Source organism: Cydia splendana, chromosome 22, assembly GCF_910591565.1.
Source record: "Cydia splendana chromosome 22, ilCydSple1.2, whole genome shotgun sequence".
Taxonomy (NCBI): Eukaryota; Metazoa; Arthropoda; class Insecta; order Lepidoptera; family Tortricidae; genus Cydia; species Cydia splendana.
In genome coordinates, this window is record NC_085981.1 from 13600445 (window position 1) to 13621600 (window position 21156).

A 21156-nucleotide genomic window follows, 5' to 3' on the forward strand; every position below is an offset into this window, starting at 1 on the left:
TTGGTCGTTTGACCGACGCCTATGATAGAAGATTGGGCGTAATGCTGTCCTAGAGCAAGGGCTACTCTAGTAGTGATTCGTCGATGGTATAAATCACCATAAAGATATCTGCTATTTTTTATACTACGCCGGTGGCAAACAAGCATACGGCCCGCCTGATGGTAAGCAGTCTCCGTGGCGTATGGACGCCTGCTAATCCAGAGATGTTATTATTTATTAGGGGTGTTAGTCGGTATTCGGAGGGATTGATTTCATATCATTTTATTTTTTAGGCACGTCTGGTCTAATGGGCGACGGGGCAATAAGTCTAAACGGCCTCCCCGGGCTGGGCGAGGGCTGCCTGCCGGCGCTGCTGCTCGGCGGGCCGCACCACCACGCGCCGCACTCGCCGCACAGCCACCCGCGCAACCACTGCTTCGACATGGACCTGGGGGCTTAGCTTAGCGGGAGGACTGTAGGTCCAGCTCGAAGTATCCGGTTCTAAGGACCATTGATCTCTTTAAGAACCATCGATCCAAATCAAATAAAAAGTCTATTCAAGTCGATATATGATCTATTTTAAGACTCGACGCATGATGCACCAACGATCTTGCTCGATGAACCAATGATCTAGTTTGAAGGACCACTAATCCGGCTCGAAGGACCACTGGCCTGGTCTGGTCTGGTCAATGGATCACTAACCTGGTTTGAAGGACCACTGATTCAGTTCGAAAGACGACTAATCCGGCTCAAGGGACCCCTGATCCGGCTCGAAGGACCAGTTGCTGAATGTAGGTGCTTTCAAACACACGCCAATACAATGACTCCTGAATGTGTTAGTGAGAGACCTTGGACTCTTGAAGATTTAACTTGAATTTGACAGTGAGATTATGTCAGTTTACAGAGATGTCTGACAATAATGAACTACAGGTTTAAATTGATAATTAGAAGAATCGAACTTTAGTTTTGTAGATTGGTTTTAACATCAACGGCCCGTCTTAGTAGTTTTTAATTTCGTACCAGTATTTTTGGAGATTATTTTAATTCTTCCATATAGATGGCGTTGTTTCCTTCGAATTGACTATTCTGCTAAATAGTGTTCAAATAATGTTCTTAAAATAATAATCTAGTTATAATGTGTTCATTATTTGACTATCGGCACGATTGGTAAGATTAGAATATTTTTGATTGTTTTTAATGTATGCCATTTATGGATTTTACTAAATTACATTAAAATTTGTAGACGACTTGAGTCCCAGTTAATTTTAGAAAAACCAAAGAGATCATTAACATTTGGGTAGAAATGAAAACATTTTTTATAAAAAATGTCACTCCACTAAAAATAGTTATTTTATATTAGTAAAATCCTTCCTAAGTAGCTTAGAATTAAGCGTTTTAGTAATCGTGATACATTAGTTACCAGCTCATCTTATTGTTATTTTAAAAGCTATATTTTTAGAATATTTTGTTTGGCTGGATACAGTTTTCATTCTTTTAAATTACTTAAATAGATTAGAAAAATGCTTGCTTATTATTAATCCATACATTTGATGTTTTAAACATTGCGTATATATTATATGCCAGCAAATTCTGTTTACGAAGTGAGTATTATGAAATTTTGACAATACTATATTTTTTATTAAATCATATCTTAATATGGTGCTCTTTTGGAAATAATATATTTATGATATTATAATTAAATTATATCAATACACTGGGATATTATCTAACTGACGGACCACAATATTTTATACAGAAAAAATGTGATACATTATATTTTTAGATAATTAATCAATAAATAATAAAAAAAAATATTTTTGTACATAGACTATTTCAACATCTTTAATGTGTATGAAACAAAGTGCCTTGATTGTAGTATTTATGAAGTGTTTAACTTCGTGTAAGTAAAATTATTAGAATTGTTGGAAAAACACTGGTTTTGTAGATCACATGTTATTTATTAAGTTTTATTTTGTGATGATTTTTAATGTTAAGTGTTACTGTTTGAAACCTATGCAGTATAACAACTTTTGTCGAACAAAGATTTAATAGGTGTTTTAAGGAGCGAATTGTTACAAATTCGGAGCCACTCTTCTTTAATTTCATACAAAAAGTAAAAAACTTAACCAAGTTTGAATGGCCGTAGGTACTAGTCTACTAGAGTTAGTACCTACTACGAAGTTTTTCTCTAATTTATGGTACTGAAATATGATATTGCAGATTAGTAAAATTAGTAAAATCATCCTTGAGAACGAAGAACTTATGAAAAACTTCAATTTGAATTGTATTCCGCATAGGAAGAAATTAATATATTTTTGCCAACGGGAAGTGCATATATAAATATGTATCATGATATTGGAGCGAGGCTCTAATAATATGTTGTAGAATTATGTAATTTTTTGTGAGGTAGGTGTTATCGCTCGGAACTAAATTAATAAAATAAATATTGTTAAGACTATGAGTGACACTCCGTCTAGTGTGAAATGAGCTAAAGTAGAACCTCGGTTATCCGAACTAAGTGGGACCAGACTCCGAGTTCGGTTAATAAATTGTTCGGATAAACACTTGTGGGTTTTTTTTTGGGACTAGGTCAAACAAAACAACACATTTTTACATAAACAACAATAAATAAACAATTGCTCTACTTTCTGACAATAAATGATTTGTATTTGTAAAAACTGTAGATATGTAGTACTGTAGTATACATGAAAAAAAATCTTCAAGTTTTATTTATAAATATATACTTATGTCGTGCAATAAGAAACGTTGGTGCCAGTTTGCGCTCAAAATAATGTAAGCAATATAAGCTATAACAGTTTTAAATGCCTTAACTTATTGTTAGTAGAATATGAAATAAAAACTAGCCTTTGAGTTCTGTGAAATTAACTTAAAACCACCCTTAATATTTGAATTAATTTTCAAATAGAACAAAGTTAGGTCGTGTCATTATAAACGTTATATTTTCATAGCAATTTGATATTAATTATGACATGGCCACACTTTGTCATTCCTAATGCTATGCAGAGTTATACATATGTATTAAATCATTGAATACTATTTATGGTCTAAAGCTTTATTATTAGATTGTAATTTTATTAATTACAGGCAGCTATACAAGTATTTAAAAATAGTCCTTGTAAAAAATATCCAGCAACATTTTTTAAAACGATAAAGGCCTTTATTTAACTCTAAAATGTAATAACGGCCATAAGGTAAAATAGAAAATAGTACATTATATACCTAAAGGTACTACAAAGACCGGGAAGTAGGGAATTACCGGTCGATATGAACTGAATCTACCTACAATTTTATGTTACACAAAATCATTTTTAATACATATATGTAATGTATTTTTTTCTAAAATCATTTATTTACAAACAAGATACATATATACAGTGGTATTACTAAAATAAATTAATAACTAGCTTAAATCTAAAATAGGCACTTGAGGCATTGTACCAAGGATGCTGGCGGCATTTTCTCGCTGTATCGCAATGCTGATACGCTGTGCGAGGAAGCCGCCAGCTCTTCGGTCACCTCACCAGTTACGTCAACCAGACGCTTGAAAAAAAATGAAAAAATGAAAAAATGTTACACATTTTACTATTGATGATATTTTGCTGAGACTTTAATTCGAAGGTGATATTAAAACTACAGTGTGCCTTATTACGTATTTGAAGACATTATTATACCTAAATATTTCTATTTATATTATTATATTAAAGTAATTCGGGCGAAACACAAACAGATGTATGAATTGTATGTTATTTAATATTGTATGAGATTAAAAATATTGTTGAAGTACAAAACGTAAATAAAACACAATTTACTAGATTATTCGTCTTTCAATGTATGTAATTAAACCTTATCTGGATGTTCTGCTAAAATCTTATTCCAACAGTCATAATCATAACTATTAAATAAAAATAAATAAAAAGCCTCTACGCTATATGCCATAAAATCTATTTTATGCCAAAATGCCTTAAATCATGGAAAACAGCCGATACTCTCCAAACTTCTTGGACCGATCTCCATAGCTAAGAACCACCGCAAGGAAACTCGTTTTCACGTGAAAAAAACCGCATCGAAATCGGTCCATCCGTTGGAGAGCTACGATGCCACAGACAAGACAGACATTGGCCTCAAACATATAACATCCTTCTTTTTGCATCGGGGGTTAAAAGTAAAAGGAAACCACATACATATTTATTTTAAATAGCCTAACTTGATGTGTAAAAATATGAGAATGACCCGCCCAAAAATATACTATCAGTGTAACATATAGTTAGACCGTAAAAAGTCTGCAGCGATTTTGATAGCCCACGCAGTGCAAGTGTCATTTTAAACGTCAAACTTCTATGAAATTATGACGTATAAATAACACTTACACTGCGTGGGCTATCAAATCCGCTGCAGACTTTTATTGGTGCGACTATAACTTACATAACCAAAATGTTGATCATCGACAAGTTTCTATTTTACTAAAGAATTTTTTTTATAATTTATTAACTGACTTCAAAAAAAGGAGGAGGTTCACAATTTGTCGTAATCTTTTTTTTATGTATGTTCCCCGATTGTTTACTCACATGTCTAGTGTCTAAAACCAAAGTTACATATGTCTTTGCTAAAACTAACCCTCTAAAATGCGTTCAAAAACTGCAAACATGGGCCAACATAATGATTAACTGTTTTGTTGTAACTGTAAGGCATTAAAACACTCGTATGATATTTTTATTAAACCCACACTCATATATTTAAATGTATTTCATTGTGTAGCAGTCACATTAAACTACTATTATAATGAGAATAATAAGGTAGAGTGTGAAAATAATAGCATAATAGAATTTTTATTTTCACGCCATCTGTCTTTTAGAGTACGAAGTTTTCCCTTTGACGTTTTTATTCACAGTGTTTTCTGAGCGTTCACGTCCAAAAATGGTGTTGAGTAGTGGCGTTAAGGTAAAGTAGATGGCACAAATATCAAGAAATTGTTTCGAGTCGGAAGAGTCCATACTGGGTGTAGGTACATATGTGTACAGTGCGGTGTCAAAAGACTCAAAGGTAGAGGATCATACTACGAGCTAAAAGTATCTATCATTTTCTAATGGATTATGTCGCTATATGTAACATAATTAGAGTGTGTTATAGTACATTGTGCAACATGGGGCGTAAGTTAAATATTGCAAACAAGAGTATAGTTAAATCGCGACGGCTTGCCGGAGTGATTTATAGACTCGAGTTTGCAATATTATTACGCCCCGAGTTACACACAATGTTTTTCATCACACTTGCTATACAAAAATTAAGTATAAAGACAAAAAACTGTTAATAATGGCACTAGAACTTTCATAACTCCCTAGAGAAAACGCTTTTTCTATAACTCCCGCTAAACCTGCGTGCAATTCTACATTTACTGAGCGAGTGTGATGAAAAATATACTTTTGAACGCGAACTGTAGAGATACTTGTTCCAATATCACTGATTATTAATAACTACTTAACAAATTCTGTACATAACGTTTATGTACTTAACATATGTACTTAGCATATAAATGTTGTTTCTCTTCCCAAGAAGAAGATCGAGAAATATTCGGATGTAATTTTCACACATCACTTTTGACTTAACATATTTCTCTTACACGTGTTTTTGAAATATAAACTCTATTACAACCACCGACAGTTTATTTTCTTGTAAATTAGAAAGGTTAGATAGGAAGGTGCTAAAGCAAAGATTAGTAGGGGCAGGGTGAATGCCCTCACCCTCATTTATTGAATATAAAAATGTGTAAACACGTCGAACTCGAAATACGATGTTATTATTTTTATTTTAGGTTGAGGATTGGAAGGAATATAATTATTTTAAATCTTTTGGGATACCTACGACCTACGATAAAATACTGTATTTATATATTGAGAACAGTACGGATATGATGGTCGTTCTTGTCTACGTGACAGCGTTATAAAACGGTGTCCGTCACTTTCTATTCCACGGTGTTAAAAAGTGTCAGTTATTTTATCACGTGGACAAAGATGGATAAAGCCATCCATAATACGCCGGCTGGACTCGTTATAATATGTACCTACTTCATAGAAGGTAGGATCGTATAGAAGTGGTATACGCGTGCCTCCGTGAGGGACAAAACATACGCAAATGCGACACTGTGATTGGTCGAATTCATTTGTTGCCCACCATTATCCATACTAAAAAAAAGGTGGGGAACAAATAAAATGTGAGACTGTGACAAGGACAAACAATAATAGCTCTTTCGCTGCTACTCCTACTGAAATATACATAAGACTATCCCGTTCTGTCAGTTTCCCCCACCACTCATGCCAGATCCAGGTATATCCTAGATTCATGACCTACTTATAATATTTAATATGGAATTCCTTAATTATAGTGTAGAGTCAACAAATTGGCTAAAAACTCTATGATAAAGCCTATAATATTATACACACAAGGTAAACGTCCTAGTATTTGGCAACCAGTTTGAAACGTTGACAACGGTAAAGTTGTTGGTGTACAGTCGCCATCAGATATATCGGAGCGGCCAGGGTGCTCACAAATATCTGAACACGCCTCTATTGTCAAGACGCTAGAGTGCGTGTTCAGATATTTTTAGGCACCTTTGGGGCCCCGATATATCTGATGGCGAGTGTAGGCACCTATACACACATGTACACATACATATCTTAACCTATGTATATGTCGCAGTCGGATCGTATAATCCGCCGTATTACATTACGGCTAGCCGTTTTCAAAAACAGGGGCGTTTTGAAATGCGGCGGTTTAACGATTAGCCGGATTGAATGCGGCTGAATGAGAATCCGCCGGAATGTATTCGGCGCCATACGTTCTTCAACACGGCTAGCCGTAATGTAATACAGCGAGTCATTAGCCGCCGCTTTGACAGTTTTTAGTTCCCATTTTTAACACCCGTGGCGCTGCCTGACAAACGCTGGGGTGTCCATCAAATCTGGAGTTCGTCGGACTGTTTCTTTTCAAAAAACATTTCTTTCGCAACTTAACTAGACGGAGCCCCGCTTCGCAGGGCTCCTTTTTCTGAGCGGTTTGCCCTTCGGGCATCTGAAGCTACCTAACGAACCTAACCTACCTACCTATTGATTTAGTGAGACGTCCGTGAAAACATTACACTTTGGGGAAAAAAGCGTAGGTAGGTAAGTAGGTTAGGTTCGTTAGGTAGCTTCAGATGCCCGAAGGGCAAACCGCCCAGAAATAGGAGCCCCGCTTGCGGGGCTCCGTCTATTTAAGTTGCGAAGGAAATGTTTTGGAAAATAAACACATGTAGTGCGGTGGGACCATGGTAAAAATAAATTAAATTGCAAACATTGTCAAACTCCGGTTACGTAGGCGACCGAAAGAACTGGTCACTCTACAATCTAAAATAGTAGTACGATGCGGCTAAACGTTGGCCGCCTTATTGAAGAACGTATCGCAATGACAATCCGGCTAATCGTCGAACCGCCGCATTTCAAAACGCCCCTGTTTTTGATAACGGCTAGCCGTAATGTAATACGGCGGATTATACGATCTGACTACGACATATATACCGTCCTAACGTATTTAATAAAACTTATTGATTTGCGGAATCTTCATATATAATTCTAACTATATATGAAGATTCCGCGAATAATTCTAATTCCCATTTAATTTATCACCTAATATTACGTCTATTTCCGTAATAAAATGGTTTTTGGAGACCAACATCGTTGGTCTCCTTTCATACAGCGCAAAAAAACATGGGTTTACTAAGGTAATATATAAATGCAAAGTATGGAGAAACACGATTCCACATAAATGTGTTTCTTTATTCACTATTTTGATAGTGATATTAGTGACGAAATATTGAACTGACAGTTTGTTTATGTTAATGGAATTTTTAATGTTGCATTTTAGATTTTTTTTCTGTCGAGCTATGGTTATTCAATCAGGTTTCGAATCGATGATGTTACTAGAAAATGACCTCAAATTGCTAATATTTATATTTTTTGACTACCTACCGTATTTGTGATCTAAAAAGCGCTACGATTGCTCAAAAACTGCCGGCTGAACCCACTGTACCTCAACCACACATTTTTCCTTTTTTTTATAGCAAAGTGAAAGTTTAATCATCTACAAACATGTGACCATGTTTGTAAAGACTAGAGACTGACTACAAGTAATGAATATAGATAAAACATCTCTTTATTGTGAAATCAATCGTTTTCTTGCTAAACATTTTTTTTTATTATACTTAGGCACTTGGGCACCAACGGTGAAATTAGGGTTCCCTACGGTAAATAGTTTTACCAACCCTTATTTTCAATGAATTGCAACATTGATAACGGAGTTTGGTAACAACATAACTTCATTGAGTCGGTACGGGCTCAGTTTGATGACTAAGTAGATAGATTCATAAAACGTTTTTTTTTTACTGGGTCATACACATCAGATCAACCTATCATTTCTCTCCTGTGGACATACCCAGTTCAATGGCGTATTAATAAACACTTGTCAATTCTAACAAGCCCTTGATCGTCGTTTGTCAATATCCATCATATTGATATTTCTGTTTGTTAGTAAGATAGTTTATTTAACAGAGGTTTGTAAATTTGAATAAATAAGGGGGTAAGGCTATGGAGGCTACACTGAGAGAAAAATCATTAGTAAACTAAACCAGGAATTAAAAAACAGTTCTGTACTGGGGGAAAAAATGAAGTTTAGTAATAATTATAGACGTTTCACTATTTCTGTAAAGTTTATTTATTTCTACAAACAGCTCAGTAGTCCTAAATCTAATTTCAACAAACAGATAATAGAAATTGCAAGAACTAATAGAAATTGCAAAAGGGGCATTCCATAATAAACGCTACCAAGGGTTCAAAAATGAAAATTCGTTTAAGAAGTCAACACTAACCTATTTCCATAGAAAACATACCAAACCTTCATGTCAGAAAAAAAAAACCGAAAAAAAATCAATTTTTACATGTTTTTCATGTACTTGATCGCAACGTTTAAATGATAGGCGTAAAACTAATTTTATACAGCGATATTGGCAAGACTAATTAAAAAGAAAGTAACTGTAAACTGTTACAAATTTCCCGCAGTTATTTCAGGTAAAATATCGTAATTTTATAATTTGTCTTTAAAAATATTAAAAAGCATGGATTAATCGGTTTTTAGAAGAGTATTCTAGACTGTGGTCTCAAAGTAACACCCGAAACGAAAAAGAGATAAAAATATGTGTAACTTTTCCCGTAATTAACTATAGCCAAACATGTTTTGCCAAAGAAAGGCTATGATGTGAACCTATGCAAATGTGTAATAGTTGTTGTTTTAGCGTCTGCTTTAGTCGTATGTTTTAAAGTTTGAAGTTGTGTAACACCCGAAACGTGTTGATCGTCCGCCTGTCAGTCCCCGGCTTTTCGCCGTGATGGTTAGTGCTAGAAAGCTGCAATTTGGCAAGGATACTTAAATCAATCATGGCGACAAAATAGTAACACAAAAACTACAAAAAATTTTTTTTTTAGGTTTGCTCCTGTACAAAATATTTTTAATTTTTTTGCGACTTTAATCCTGTGATGTGGGGTGTCGTTGGATAGATCTTTCAAAATGAATAGGTGTCACCATCAACCATTTTTTGATTAAGTGAATATTTTCGGTAATATTCGCATCGAAAGAAAAATAATTATGATATCTTCGAGAAACAGTTTTTATTGTTAAGATCAATGTATTTTATAATAATTCAGCATTTATTACTTATGTTTTTAATCATATTTATTAAAAAGACAATAATTTCAATAAAATGAGCCATAATTTCGTATAAATCTGTCTTAATTTCGTACTCGTAACACCCGAAACGAACCATGAGTAACACCCGAAACAGGTAATTTATTTTATTAAAATTAATTGAAAAGTGATACTAAGTGTTACTTCAGTGTTTCAGTAGACTATACTAACTTTTATTACTTGACATAAATAAAACTGGAGGTTACTTGACAAAATTCGCTAAATTATGCATTTTGGTACTGATGGTCAGAAGGTATAGGCCAATTCCCGTAACGCCCGAAACAGCTACTTTTTAGTGATTCTCTCGTTATTGCTCTTATACTTTAATTATGTGTGTACAGGAAAAGAAAATATTATCAAAGTAGTAGATGAATCAATAGTTATAACCTCCTAGTTCCTGTTACAATATCGAATAAAACCTTATTTTAAGAGTTCAAGTGTAACACCCGAAACGGTGGAATGACCCAAAAGTCAATTTGTTCCTATTAGTTGACTCTCCTTGTCCCCGGATTAAGTTTATTTTTGTAATTCATAGTGTGTTTTTGTTATCCTTTTCTCTCAGTGTAATTTTTCCCCTCCTTTTCATTAGATAATCTGTTCCACAGTGTATGATATTGTCAATAGACACAACTGTTTTCAGATTTGTGTGACCCGACTATCTAAATCTTCGATGTGTACAAGTATACTCTGTATCTTTAGGCTCCTTAAGCCAGTTGAGGATAGATGAAAACATTACATGATCAAATAATGTTGGTTAGAGTCAAGTCGTTCAGTGACTGGTCCAGGCGGTTTTGTATTTGGTTGGTTAACCAATAAATGTTATAACTACCCGAAAATGTACAAATTGTTTGTTTACTTTTATTTAAATACCTAAAAATAGAGACTATAGGAATCATAAACTATGTGTTTGTCAAAAACTTATTTATCGTAGGTACATACAACGTACGCCGCCTGTAAGCGTATGTAGAAATAAATTTTAATTTTAATTCACATCAAGCCGTACTAATCCCTCCATTATATTCCTGCGTAGCTAAAAGAAAAATAATACATCCCATCTTATTACGAAAAAATCTTTAATTGACTCGCCTCCCCACACACACATACACACACACGCTTCAGAGACAAACAGAGTATATAAATAGTTGTACGGGTGTATAGTAATAAAGTATAAATGATGGAACTAGCATATAGGAAAATATAATATATTTGCTCGCATAGCTACGGCGTGCTATATATATTGTTGGTGATGGAATAGGGAGGGCGTGGACTTGTGTATATTTTTAAATTTTTTTTATTTTTTAAGTGAAAGGTGAACAATCCGTATTTTCATAATATTCTTCACTAAGTACATAATTGTCTACCACAGTGTACCTACCTACCACTTGCACTTGAAGTGCAAGTTAAGGGTTTAACCCTTATACTCGTATGCATGAAGTATCAATAGTATTGATTCAATACTCATACTAAAACAAAAAAAAATTAAAACCAAATTCACTTTAGTTTAAGATTTTATATCGTCATAAAAAAGTCTTAATTTCGAGATAACTTGGCTGGCTCTTGTCTTGTTTCAGTGTCAATATTGAATGCATCTCGGGGTTAAATATTTAACCGAACTACGGATTTTTTCGTATAGATCATCCGTTTTATTGGGAGTCGATAAAATGAAGTCTATGTCGCCCGTGAGTTGATGGGCTTCGTGGCTTTAATTATAATAATTTAAGCCAAGGTGAATAGTATGAGTCAGATGAGTTTAACACAACCCATGCACATATGTGACGTTCCACGGGAAAAGGTACCTTATGAGGGTTTCTAGTTTCGGAGATATTAAATGTTTTGTAAAGAGGTGAAAAAATGCTCAATTTTTTTTTATTGTGTGATCTGAAACCTTAATGCCTAACGTTTGTTTACCTGTTTTTATTTTTGTTATAAGTTAGTTATAAGCCTAGTAATGTCGTCTCAGAGTTTAGTAGAAAAGGTACCTTATGGAAAAAAGATTGAAAATTCCCAAAAAAACTAGTCAATACGGGAAAAGAAGTTTGGTAGAGAACTGTATTAGCATTCTGCAAAACTAATTTGATAATTTCAGTTCTGGTTGGGGCGCCTCGCAAATATTATAACCGTACATAGACCGACATCACAAATCCAAGTAGACTGCTATTATACCAAAGTTACTCTCGTCAAGTCTTTCTTAACTAGAATAATCTTCATTTGGTTTGGTCGCATGCAGTAAATCAGCCATTGGTTTGCTGAAAAATGCCAATACCCGACGCATTACCTTATGGAATATCTGAGGTCATTGAACCTCAATGCCGCTTATCTTCAATAGCAACCGAAATATATTATTGATAAGAAATAGACGATTTATACCATCTTAACCCCAAAATATTATTAGTTTATCCTAACTGTTCCATCATCATCATGCCTCATCATGTAACTTGACCACAAGGTACCTTTTCATTACATACAAATTATTGGTCTTTTTTAAGATTATTTTGACGAAGAACTAATTAAATTGGGGGCAGTTTAATGTAAATTAATATTTTCTATTCATAAAAGATAAACTATAATATGATTGATATTTTGTAGTGATGTATTATTAGATTTATTTCCATAAGGTACCTTTTCGTAAATGTATGGAGCAAATACTGTTATTGTTATGTAAGTTTAAAGTGGCATAAGGGGTTAAATATAGTATTTAGTTGGGGTTTTAGGATTTATTTCATTTGAATGACAGAATTTCTTTCATATGTGCTCAGAAAAATTGATTGTGTGTCACATTAAAAGTAAAAATATTCAATTTTGTGATTTTATATGAAAAAGTCAGAAAATACATTTTCACCTCTAAATCGGTATTGTTTTTTGCTTAAACTGTCTGTCAGTGTCGTTTTCTAATAGATAAAATTTAAATCTTGAGAGCTCATTGCAATCAATCGTGAAAATGAAATAAAACTTTATTTTCAAGAGATTGGTTAGTATACACATAAATCAGCCGATATCAAAAGTTTCTATTTGCATTACAGAACAAGTCGCAATATTTTTTTAATCTCAGATATATAAGGCATTATTATTTGTAGTCAACTATGTAACTTACTTCAGGAACATAGTTTTTTAGGCGGCTAAACTTAAAACTTCTCTATCGTAAAGTTGCTCATTTCACAACATTATTTTCAAAAAATCATATCTCTGTAACTACGCAACCTAGAAGGTTGATCTTTTGTGTTATCGATAGCTTATTTATTGTAGATTACTGGGGTATGCATAACTCCATACCCGCCATAAGGTACCTTTGACCGTGGGACGTCACATATGTACATACAACAATCGTATTATCATTATTCCTTTTGACATTGATACATAAGATAAATGAAATACAGACAGGTCTAAAACCTCAGATAATTAGCTTCATGCATGATTTTTTTTTGGAGGTATCAATCTATTCTACTCCTCATGAAATTCAAATGTTTATGTAATATTAGGTGTGTCATACTCACAATATCTTGTGCTAATTGTACTTCTAATTATTGCAAATGAGTATAGAGCAGAGCACAATATCCAAGCTTCATATCCGATTCTAAGGACTATAAAAAAGTATAAGTTTGTAAGATTGTTCAGTGCTGTTCAATAGAGAACTAATTAAACAAATTGATTACTTAAAACTAAACGCAATGTCAACTTATTACAAATTATATTAATAAAAATGTTATTGAAAAAAAATACAAACTCGACTCCACCGTCACTATGTCCGGAACACACATACGAAGCGCGGCGCGCTCCGTCTTAAGGACGACATATGAAGTAATTTTTTTTCGAACCCCCGGCCACTCTAAATTGGACCTTATAACATACTGTATAAAGTTGAAACTTACCAAACTCGCGAAATATTTTTTCCATTTCATATTTACGAATATGCCCCAAATTCCCCAAAAATTAGAACCGTGAAAGCGGAGTGTACGCGTGTGTGTGAAAGTACGGAGGCTCACACATCGGCAAGGGGGTGGGTGGGGGGAGTGAGATAGTAGATAGTTTTAGAGTAAGAGAAATATATGTGGCGTTCCGTGGAGATCCGTCAGCGCGTTTTTAATTTTCGAGACGTTTTGAGTGACGTCATGAGTTTCGTTCGGAAAAAGAAGGTTGAAATGTAATCATGTTCTAAACATATTCGTTCTGTTGGTTGAGAAAGATGGTAGGAAATAAGCCAAATATCTTTTCACCACACTTGCCCTCTTCAACTATAGTAAACATCATATTGGAAACATACTCTTCAAAGTGCTGGTATAGCGATATTAGCACGTGAGGTTAAATAACAACTTCGCCCCCTTGTAAAACAAATAACTGTTAAAGATTAGGTACCCTTAGGTTCGGTAGAGATGGACTGCAACTTGTATGGAAACTGCACGCCGACGTTGCAGTTGGCATGCAGTAGCCGTACAGTTCCTATACAAATTGCAGTCGGGTTGCAGTGCTTCTGTATCGGCCCTTAATTTCCTGGAAGGCAAGAACATTGGTGACATGTTGATATAGCTAAAACTACTTTGAACCGGATTTGGACTCAAACAGATCCCAACCCAAGGACCCAATATATCCCTGTTTATATCTCCGTTGACATTTGCTGGGACGTCAGTCTTTTCGTGACCACAGCTGGTGCAACTCAGCTGAAACGTCGGAATTTAAGGTAAAAACAATGAAATTATATCGCGGTAGACCCGTTTGTGTACTAATTAAATACCAAGGACCCAAGTCGCAAACTAGGTACTTTCATAAACATTATTACTTCTTAGGTACGCGCCGTACGTTATATCGGAGACAGAGATTTAATATAGTCGTTCTAAAGGCTATGTACACTTGTATCGATCGTATATGAGTACTTTGAAAACAGCATTAAATTTGGAAAAATCAAAAGCTCAATTCTGTCGTTCAGTACAAGCCAAAAAAGACTTTATCTTGTATGAGTCTGGGTTCAAAATCGAATAACCAAACGGAAACAAGGGGGAAGACTCAGTAATTTTAGCGACAGTCAGCAACGAAATAAATTGAGAACATTTTGTGATTTTTGTTTTATACTAAGTAGGAAATTACTAAAACTTGAATTGTATGCAAATTGACTTTTTAATTTAAGCTTTAGATTTTTACCTCTAATCTTATCCGAGTCATATAAAGTTATAAAGGTCGAAGGGTCATGCATACTTAGATCGGAAATTTTATTTTCACCACACCAGCTCGGAAAGGCTTACTTTGCACTTCAAAAATTGATAGCAAAGTTGCATTTTATTCACATGTGAGGCAAAGTAATCAAATGCAAATTTTGAGTTGTTTTCTTATGTTTGCTGGAAGAAATGACTTTTAAATGATGATTTTGGATGATAAATATTTACTTACTACTTACTTACTTGGTTGGCGCGGTGACCCAAAATGAGTCTTGGCCTCCAACACAAGAGCACGCCACTTTGATCGGTCCAGAGCGGTATCCTGCCAGCTTTCGCCGACGCCGAGCTCACGGAGATCTGCCTCCACTCTATCTGCCCAACGCTATTTAGGACGACCAATAGGACGGCGCCCAGTTAGTCGACCCAAGTAGGCCCTTTTGGCTGCCCGATCTTCACCCATCCTTTCGAGATGGCCAAGCCAGCGGAGACGATGTTCTATTTCGGCATTCTTTCGGATCCTCCAACTGCCATCGTCTCTTTTGACGGGCAAAACAACAACACAGTTCGGGTTTTTTTTGATAAATATTTAATAACATTCATTTGGATTTGATTTGATTTGATTTTGTTTGATATTTTACATTTAATATTTGCTTCGGGTTGGTGTGGTGAAAAAATTGTGTTTCACTCGGGGGCAAATTTTGTTTAACCCTCGTGCTTTGAAACGCTCATGATTCCATTTTTCTAACCACTCGCTACGCTCGTGGTTCAATTTTGGAATCTTTCGCTTGCTCGGGTATCAATATTAGCACGAGCGGTTAAACAACAACTTTGCCCCCTTGTAAAACAAATAACTATTACGTCACAGGCTGAGCCTAGTGTGAGGATCACTGTACTGCCTCTCTTGTGATATTAATTTGTGAAATAAATATAAGTATTTTAAATTTTAATTTATTTTGTATTTTCTGTACAGGCAAGGTATTCAGTATCTGTACGGACAAAGTACCAAAAATATGTAATATACAACCTTATTGACCATAAATATTTATCCCATTTTTTTAGGCTTCTCAGGAAAATTTATTAAAATATAGGTATGGTACATGTAATATAAAAAAAAATTATAAACTAAACTTAAAAACTACATAAAGCTACAACTAACTACAAACATAAACTAAAATTATAAATAAAAAACTGGCTCCAGCACCATACATTAAATTAGTGTACACTATTTTTGGCACTTTGATCGTGTCGATATTTAATTCACTGTAGGTACAATATTCGAAACATAAGACTAAAATTTTTGCACGGGCTAAAACTACGTCGGAGCCGGTTTTAGGCGATATAAAGTGTCATTCTATGGAACTTGCTAACTATGTAAACAAACCGCCATACTGAAATCATCATTCAGTGACAGTTTCAATATGTTTACATAGTTAGCATGTTCTATAAAGTGACACTTTACGTCATAGGATCAATTGTCCTTCACTTTCAGGAACAAAAGAGACTTTTGTTTTATTGCGCGTGTACAGTCACCAGCAATAATATGTTACACAATGAAGGCCGCAAAAATATGTGACGCACTCTTGTTGTACTGCGAATAAGATCGTGTCAGATGTTTTTGCGGCCTTCGTTGTGTAACATATTATTGCTGGTGACTGTACCATCGCCCACACTGTTAACTGACCAACTGTGGGCCTTATTACATAAGGCATAAGGTCCACCGATGCACAGTTCAGTGTTGTTGTTATAACTAAAAAGTCAGAAATGCACGACTGAGCCAAACATATAGAGATAGGCGAGCATAAATATAGTACCTACAGTCGCCATCGGGTATTTATTTCTTTAACCTTTTGAACGCCACAGACGGCAATTGGCGTCAACGCATAATACGGAACACCGACGCCAAAGACGGCATTTGACGTCGATCGTTTTTCGAAATTCATATATTAAATTTGTTGTAGAGTTTTTAGGTCGCGCGTAGGTTCAATTTTCTTGAAAGTTTTTTGATGAAAATCTACTGAAAAACACCCCACTTTTAGGTTGGCATTATTTATTTACAAACCTAAATTTTACCCCCGTGGCGTCAGTGGTACGGCAAATGGATGCACCGTTTGGCGTTCAAAAGGTTAAAATTTTAAATCAGGCAATGAGGCTCATATTACAAATACCTTACAGACTGGTTGTATGCATTTTATAAACTTATAAACTAAACACTATTTAGGCAACAAAACGCAATCCATACTAATATTATAAGAGCGAAAAGCGTGTCTGTCTGTCTGTTACCTCTTCACGCTTAAACCGCTGAACCGATTTAGTTGAAATTTGGTATGGAGATAGTTTGAGTCCCGAGGAAGGACATAGGGTAGATTTTATCACAGAAATCACCCTTTTAGGGGGTGAAAAGGGGGGTGGAAGTTTGTATGAGAAATCGATAAAAAGCAGATTGGATAAAAAATAAGCTACCCAAATTACTAACTCCACGCAGACGAAGTCGCGGGCAAAAGCTAGTAGATAAATATATCGGAGCGGGCAAGGTAAACACGCCTCTATGATCAAGGCGGTGCGTGTTCAGTTATTTTTGAGCACCTCGGCAGCTCCGATATATCTGATGGCCACTGTACAGGATACACTGATTAATTGATTTAAAGCCCAATTAGGGCTCGGAGACTATCGATTGAGTTAAAGGTCATTGACGAGGGTGTGTATTTGATACCCAGTGAAGCTTCGAACCCAAGCCAAAGCACCGCTCGTGGTTCAATTTTGGAATATTTCGCTTGCTCGGGTATCAATATTAGCACGAGAAGTTAAACAACAACTTTGCCCCCTTGTAAGACAAGTAGGTAACTATTAAATACCGTTAACCGGGGTGAATAGGGATGACTGGGGTGAAACTTAAAATGTGATTTACCTGACAATTTCTTAAAAAATACCCACACAAATCGTATCATACAAAATGTAATTAAATCGAATGATAAAATGTTTGTGGGTGTTTCTTAAAAAATTGTTAGGTAAATCACATTTCAAGTATTGTCCCTGCTCACCCCAGTCATCCCTATTCACCCCAGTTGACGGTACTATTACATTTATAGAACTATTATATAAAGAGTGAACCAAGAGAACGTAATCCTGGCAACGAATAACAAGAAAATGTTGATCAACCCCTAAAAAATCGTGAGTAAACAAATCTACGAAGAAATACATAGGTGCATTAATAATAATCCCGTATATAATACGTTGACAGGAGGCCTAGGCCTAGCACTGGATCGTATACTTTTTTCAATATTTCAATATTTATAGCTTATTAAGTTATTATAATCCCTGTGAAACAGGAAACTTAACATAATCCCATTTATTTATCAAATTGCTTCTAAAAACTGTATAACCAACCCTTCACTGCACCATTGCAATTTCTACCTTAACCCCTTGAAATAAAGTCCTCCTGAATCGTAGTGACCTTACCTAATTTCCATACGGTCAGCCCATAGCATGACAATGAGTTTTAAACCTTAAATGTATGACGGTAGAGTTTGAAATGTGTTGGGGTTGCGAGTTCTATTTATAGACGTTTGAGGCTTGAATGGTTCATTTGTGTGGAGGTCAGTCACTGCTGTGATACAAGTCCAACCAATTTGAATCCTAGGCCACTGTAGAACCTTGTCGCTTTAACTACTAGATACATGACATACATCGCTCAATAACCACTGTCGTAGAAGATGAACGAATTGTTTTATTATGACATGGTCCTATAGTGGCCTAGGAATTGGTTGACTGTACCTTCGTCTAGCGTTGAATGAAGTTTCGTAAGCCTTATTGCCAAGACATATGGTATACCTGTGGTCAGATAAGATTGTTACTTTAATTACATTAAATATGTCTGCTCGTTTACCTTCAATATCAAATAAATCTGAATTTCTAATTCAGATTTCCAATTTTTCCTGATTTTTTCTAATTAAGTAATCGATGACTGTCTATCGCATTTATGTAGCACTAACACAACAAGTTCTTTTTGACATTGGAAATGTCTTTTCGTTCGCTCCAGTATAGGCTCCGATTTCACGAAAAAGTGCGATCCCATATGATATTAAAAAATAGGCTCAAAAGACGCATAATCACGAGAGCTGTAAGGTGCAAAAATAATTATTCGAGAAAGTCAAAAACAAAAAAAGTTATGGTCGAAATAGTGAAAATAAAATTAAATTTTTTCCGAATTTTTGATTTTGGTGCTCGATAATTTGGAAACGAAGAATGATATCAAAAATTTGAGAAAAACGGCTCTGGACAATTTAGTCAGCTACAATTTGAGCCTAAAACAAAGACGATCGGGTTAAGGGTTTGCCCTGTAGCCTAACCTTTAAATAGTCAAAAAGTCAGAACGACATTTTTCACATGACATTTATGACTTCATGTTTCGCAGAGTTCGTTATCGGTGTTTGTTGTGAATTATTGATAGGGAGAGGGAGAGGGAGAGGGAGAGGGAGAGGGAGAGGGAGAGGGAGAGGGAGAGGGAGAGGGAGAGGGAGAGGGAGAGGGAGAGGGAGAGGGAGAGGGAGAGGGAGAGGGAGAGGGAGAGGGAGAGGGAGAGGGAGAGGGAGAGGGAGAGGGAGAGGGAGAGGGAGAGGGAGAGGGAGAGGGAGAGGGAGAGGGAGAGGGAGAGGGAGAGGGAGAGGGAGAGGGAGAGGGAGAGGGAGAGGGAGAGGGAGAGGGAGAGAGGGAGAGGGAGAGAGGGAGAGGGAGAGGGAGAGGGAGAGGGAGAGGGAGAGGGAGAGGGAGAGGGAGAGGGAGAGGGAGAGGGAGAGGGAGAGGGAGAGGGAGAGGGAGAGGGAGAGGGAGAGGGAGAGGGAGAGGGAGAGGGAGAGGGAGAGGGAGAGGGAGAGGGAGAGGGAGAGGGAGAGGGAGAGGGAGAGGGAGAGGGAGAGGGAGAGGGAGAGGGAGAGGGAGAGGGAGAGGGAGAGGGAGAGGGAGAGGGAGAGGGAGAGGGAGAGGGAGAGGGAGAGGGAGAGGGAGAGGGAGAGGGAGAGGGAGAGGGAGAGGGAGAGGGAGAGGGAGAGGGAGAGGGAGAGGGAGAGGGAGAGGGAGAGGGAGAGGGAGAGGGAGAGGAGAGGGAGAGGGAGAGGGAGAGGGAGAGGGAGAGGGAGAGGGAGAGGGAGAGGGAGAGGGAGAGGGAGAGGGAGAGGGAGAGGGAGAGGGAGAGGGAGAGGGAGAGGGAGAGGGAGAGGGAGAGGGAGAGGGAGAGGGAGAGGGAGAGGGAGAGGGAGAGGGAGAGGGAGAGGGAGAGGGAGAGGGAGAGGGAGAGGGAGAGGGAGAGGGAGAGGGAGAGGGAGAGGGAGAGGGAGAGGGAGAGGGAGAGGGAGAGGGAGAGGGAGAGGGAGAGGGAGAGGGAGAGGGAGAGGGAGAGGGAGAGGGAGAGGGAGAGGGAGAGGGAGAGGGAGAGGGAGAGGGAGAGGGAGAGGGAGAGGGAGAGGAGAGGAGAGGGAGAGGGAGAGGGAGAGGGAGAGGGAGAGGGAGAGGGAGAGGGAGAGGGAGAGGGAGAGGGAGAGGGAGAGGGAGAGGGAGAGGGAGAGGGAGAGGGAGAGGGAGAGGGAGAGGGAGAGGGAGAGGGAGAGGGAGAGGGAGAGGGAGAGGGAGAGGGAGAGGGAGAGGGAGAGGGAGACATGCGTTATGTCCAGGATACTTGTGTTAGTCTAAGAATAAAATATATCATTCAACGTTGTAGTTTTATTTTGTAACTTTTTCCTTATCCAGACTTTCTCGTCGCTCAGCGACAATATTTTTTCGAATTCCGTAGATTCATTTCCAATGTGCTCGATAGTCGTGTGAGGCACGAAATCTGTGAATTTTTTATAATAAGTACCTAATTTTTAACTTAAAATTAAATATTAATTGAAATTTATTGTCACGTTAGACCAAGAAAAGTCTGCAACGATTTTGATAGCCCACGCAGTGCAAGCGTTATCTTAAACGTCAAACTTCTATGAAATTATGACGTATAAATAACACTTGCAATGCGTGGGCTATCAAAATCGCTGCAGACTTTTCTTGGTGTAACTCTACCAATGGTTTAGTCTGAGTTTAAAGCCTCTGTCTAAAGTAAAAGCCATAAAACTAAAGACTTATGAGCAATAAGCTATCGATTTGTCATTGTCAAATTGTTAAATTCCCCGCCAAAGCGATGGCACTTGACGTAGGTACACCTACTTCCCTTCAGTAAAAGTAGGGTGTCCACTCTCCACGTATCCAGTGGTTAGTC

General features: G+C 36.9%; 1 protein-coding gene across 1 annotated transcript in view; it reads left to right on the forward strand.

The window, feature by feature from the left end:
- The window catches only part of LOC134801433 (transcription factor EB), a 117092-nt gene extending 113279 nt beyond the window's left edge, over positions 1 to 3813 (forward strand). The window contains exon 13 of the mRNA XM_063773988.1: positions 273 to 3813. Coding sequence (XP_063630058.1) covers positions 273 to 439 — 167 coding nt within the window. The 3' untranslated portion in view covers positions 440 to 3813. The remainder of the gene's footprint in view (positions 1 to 272) is intronic.
- The last annotated feature ends 17343 nt before the right edge of the window (positions 3814 to 21156 follow it).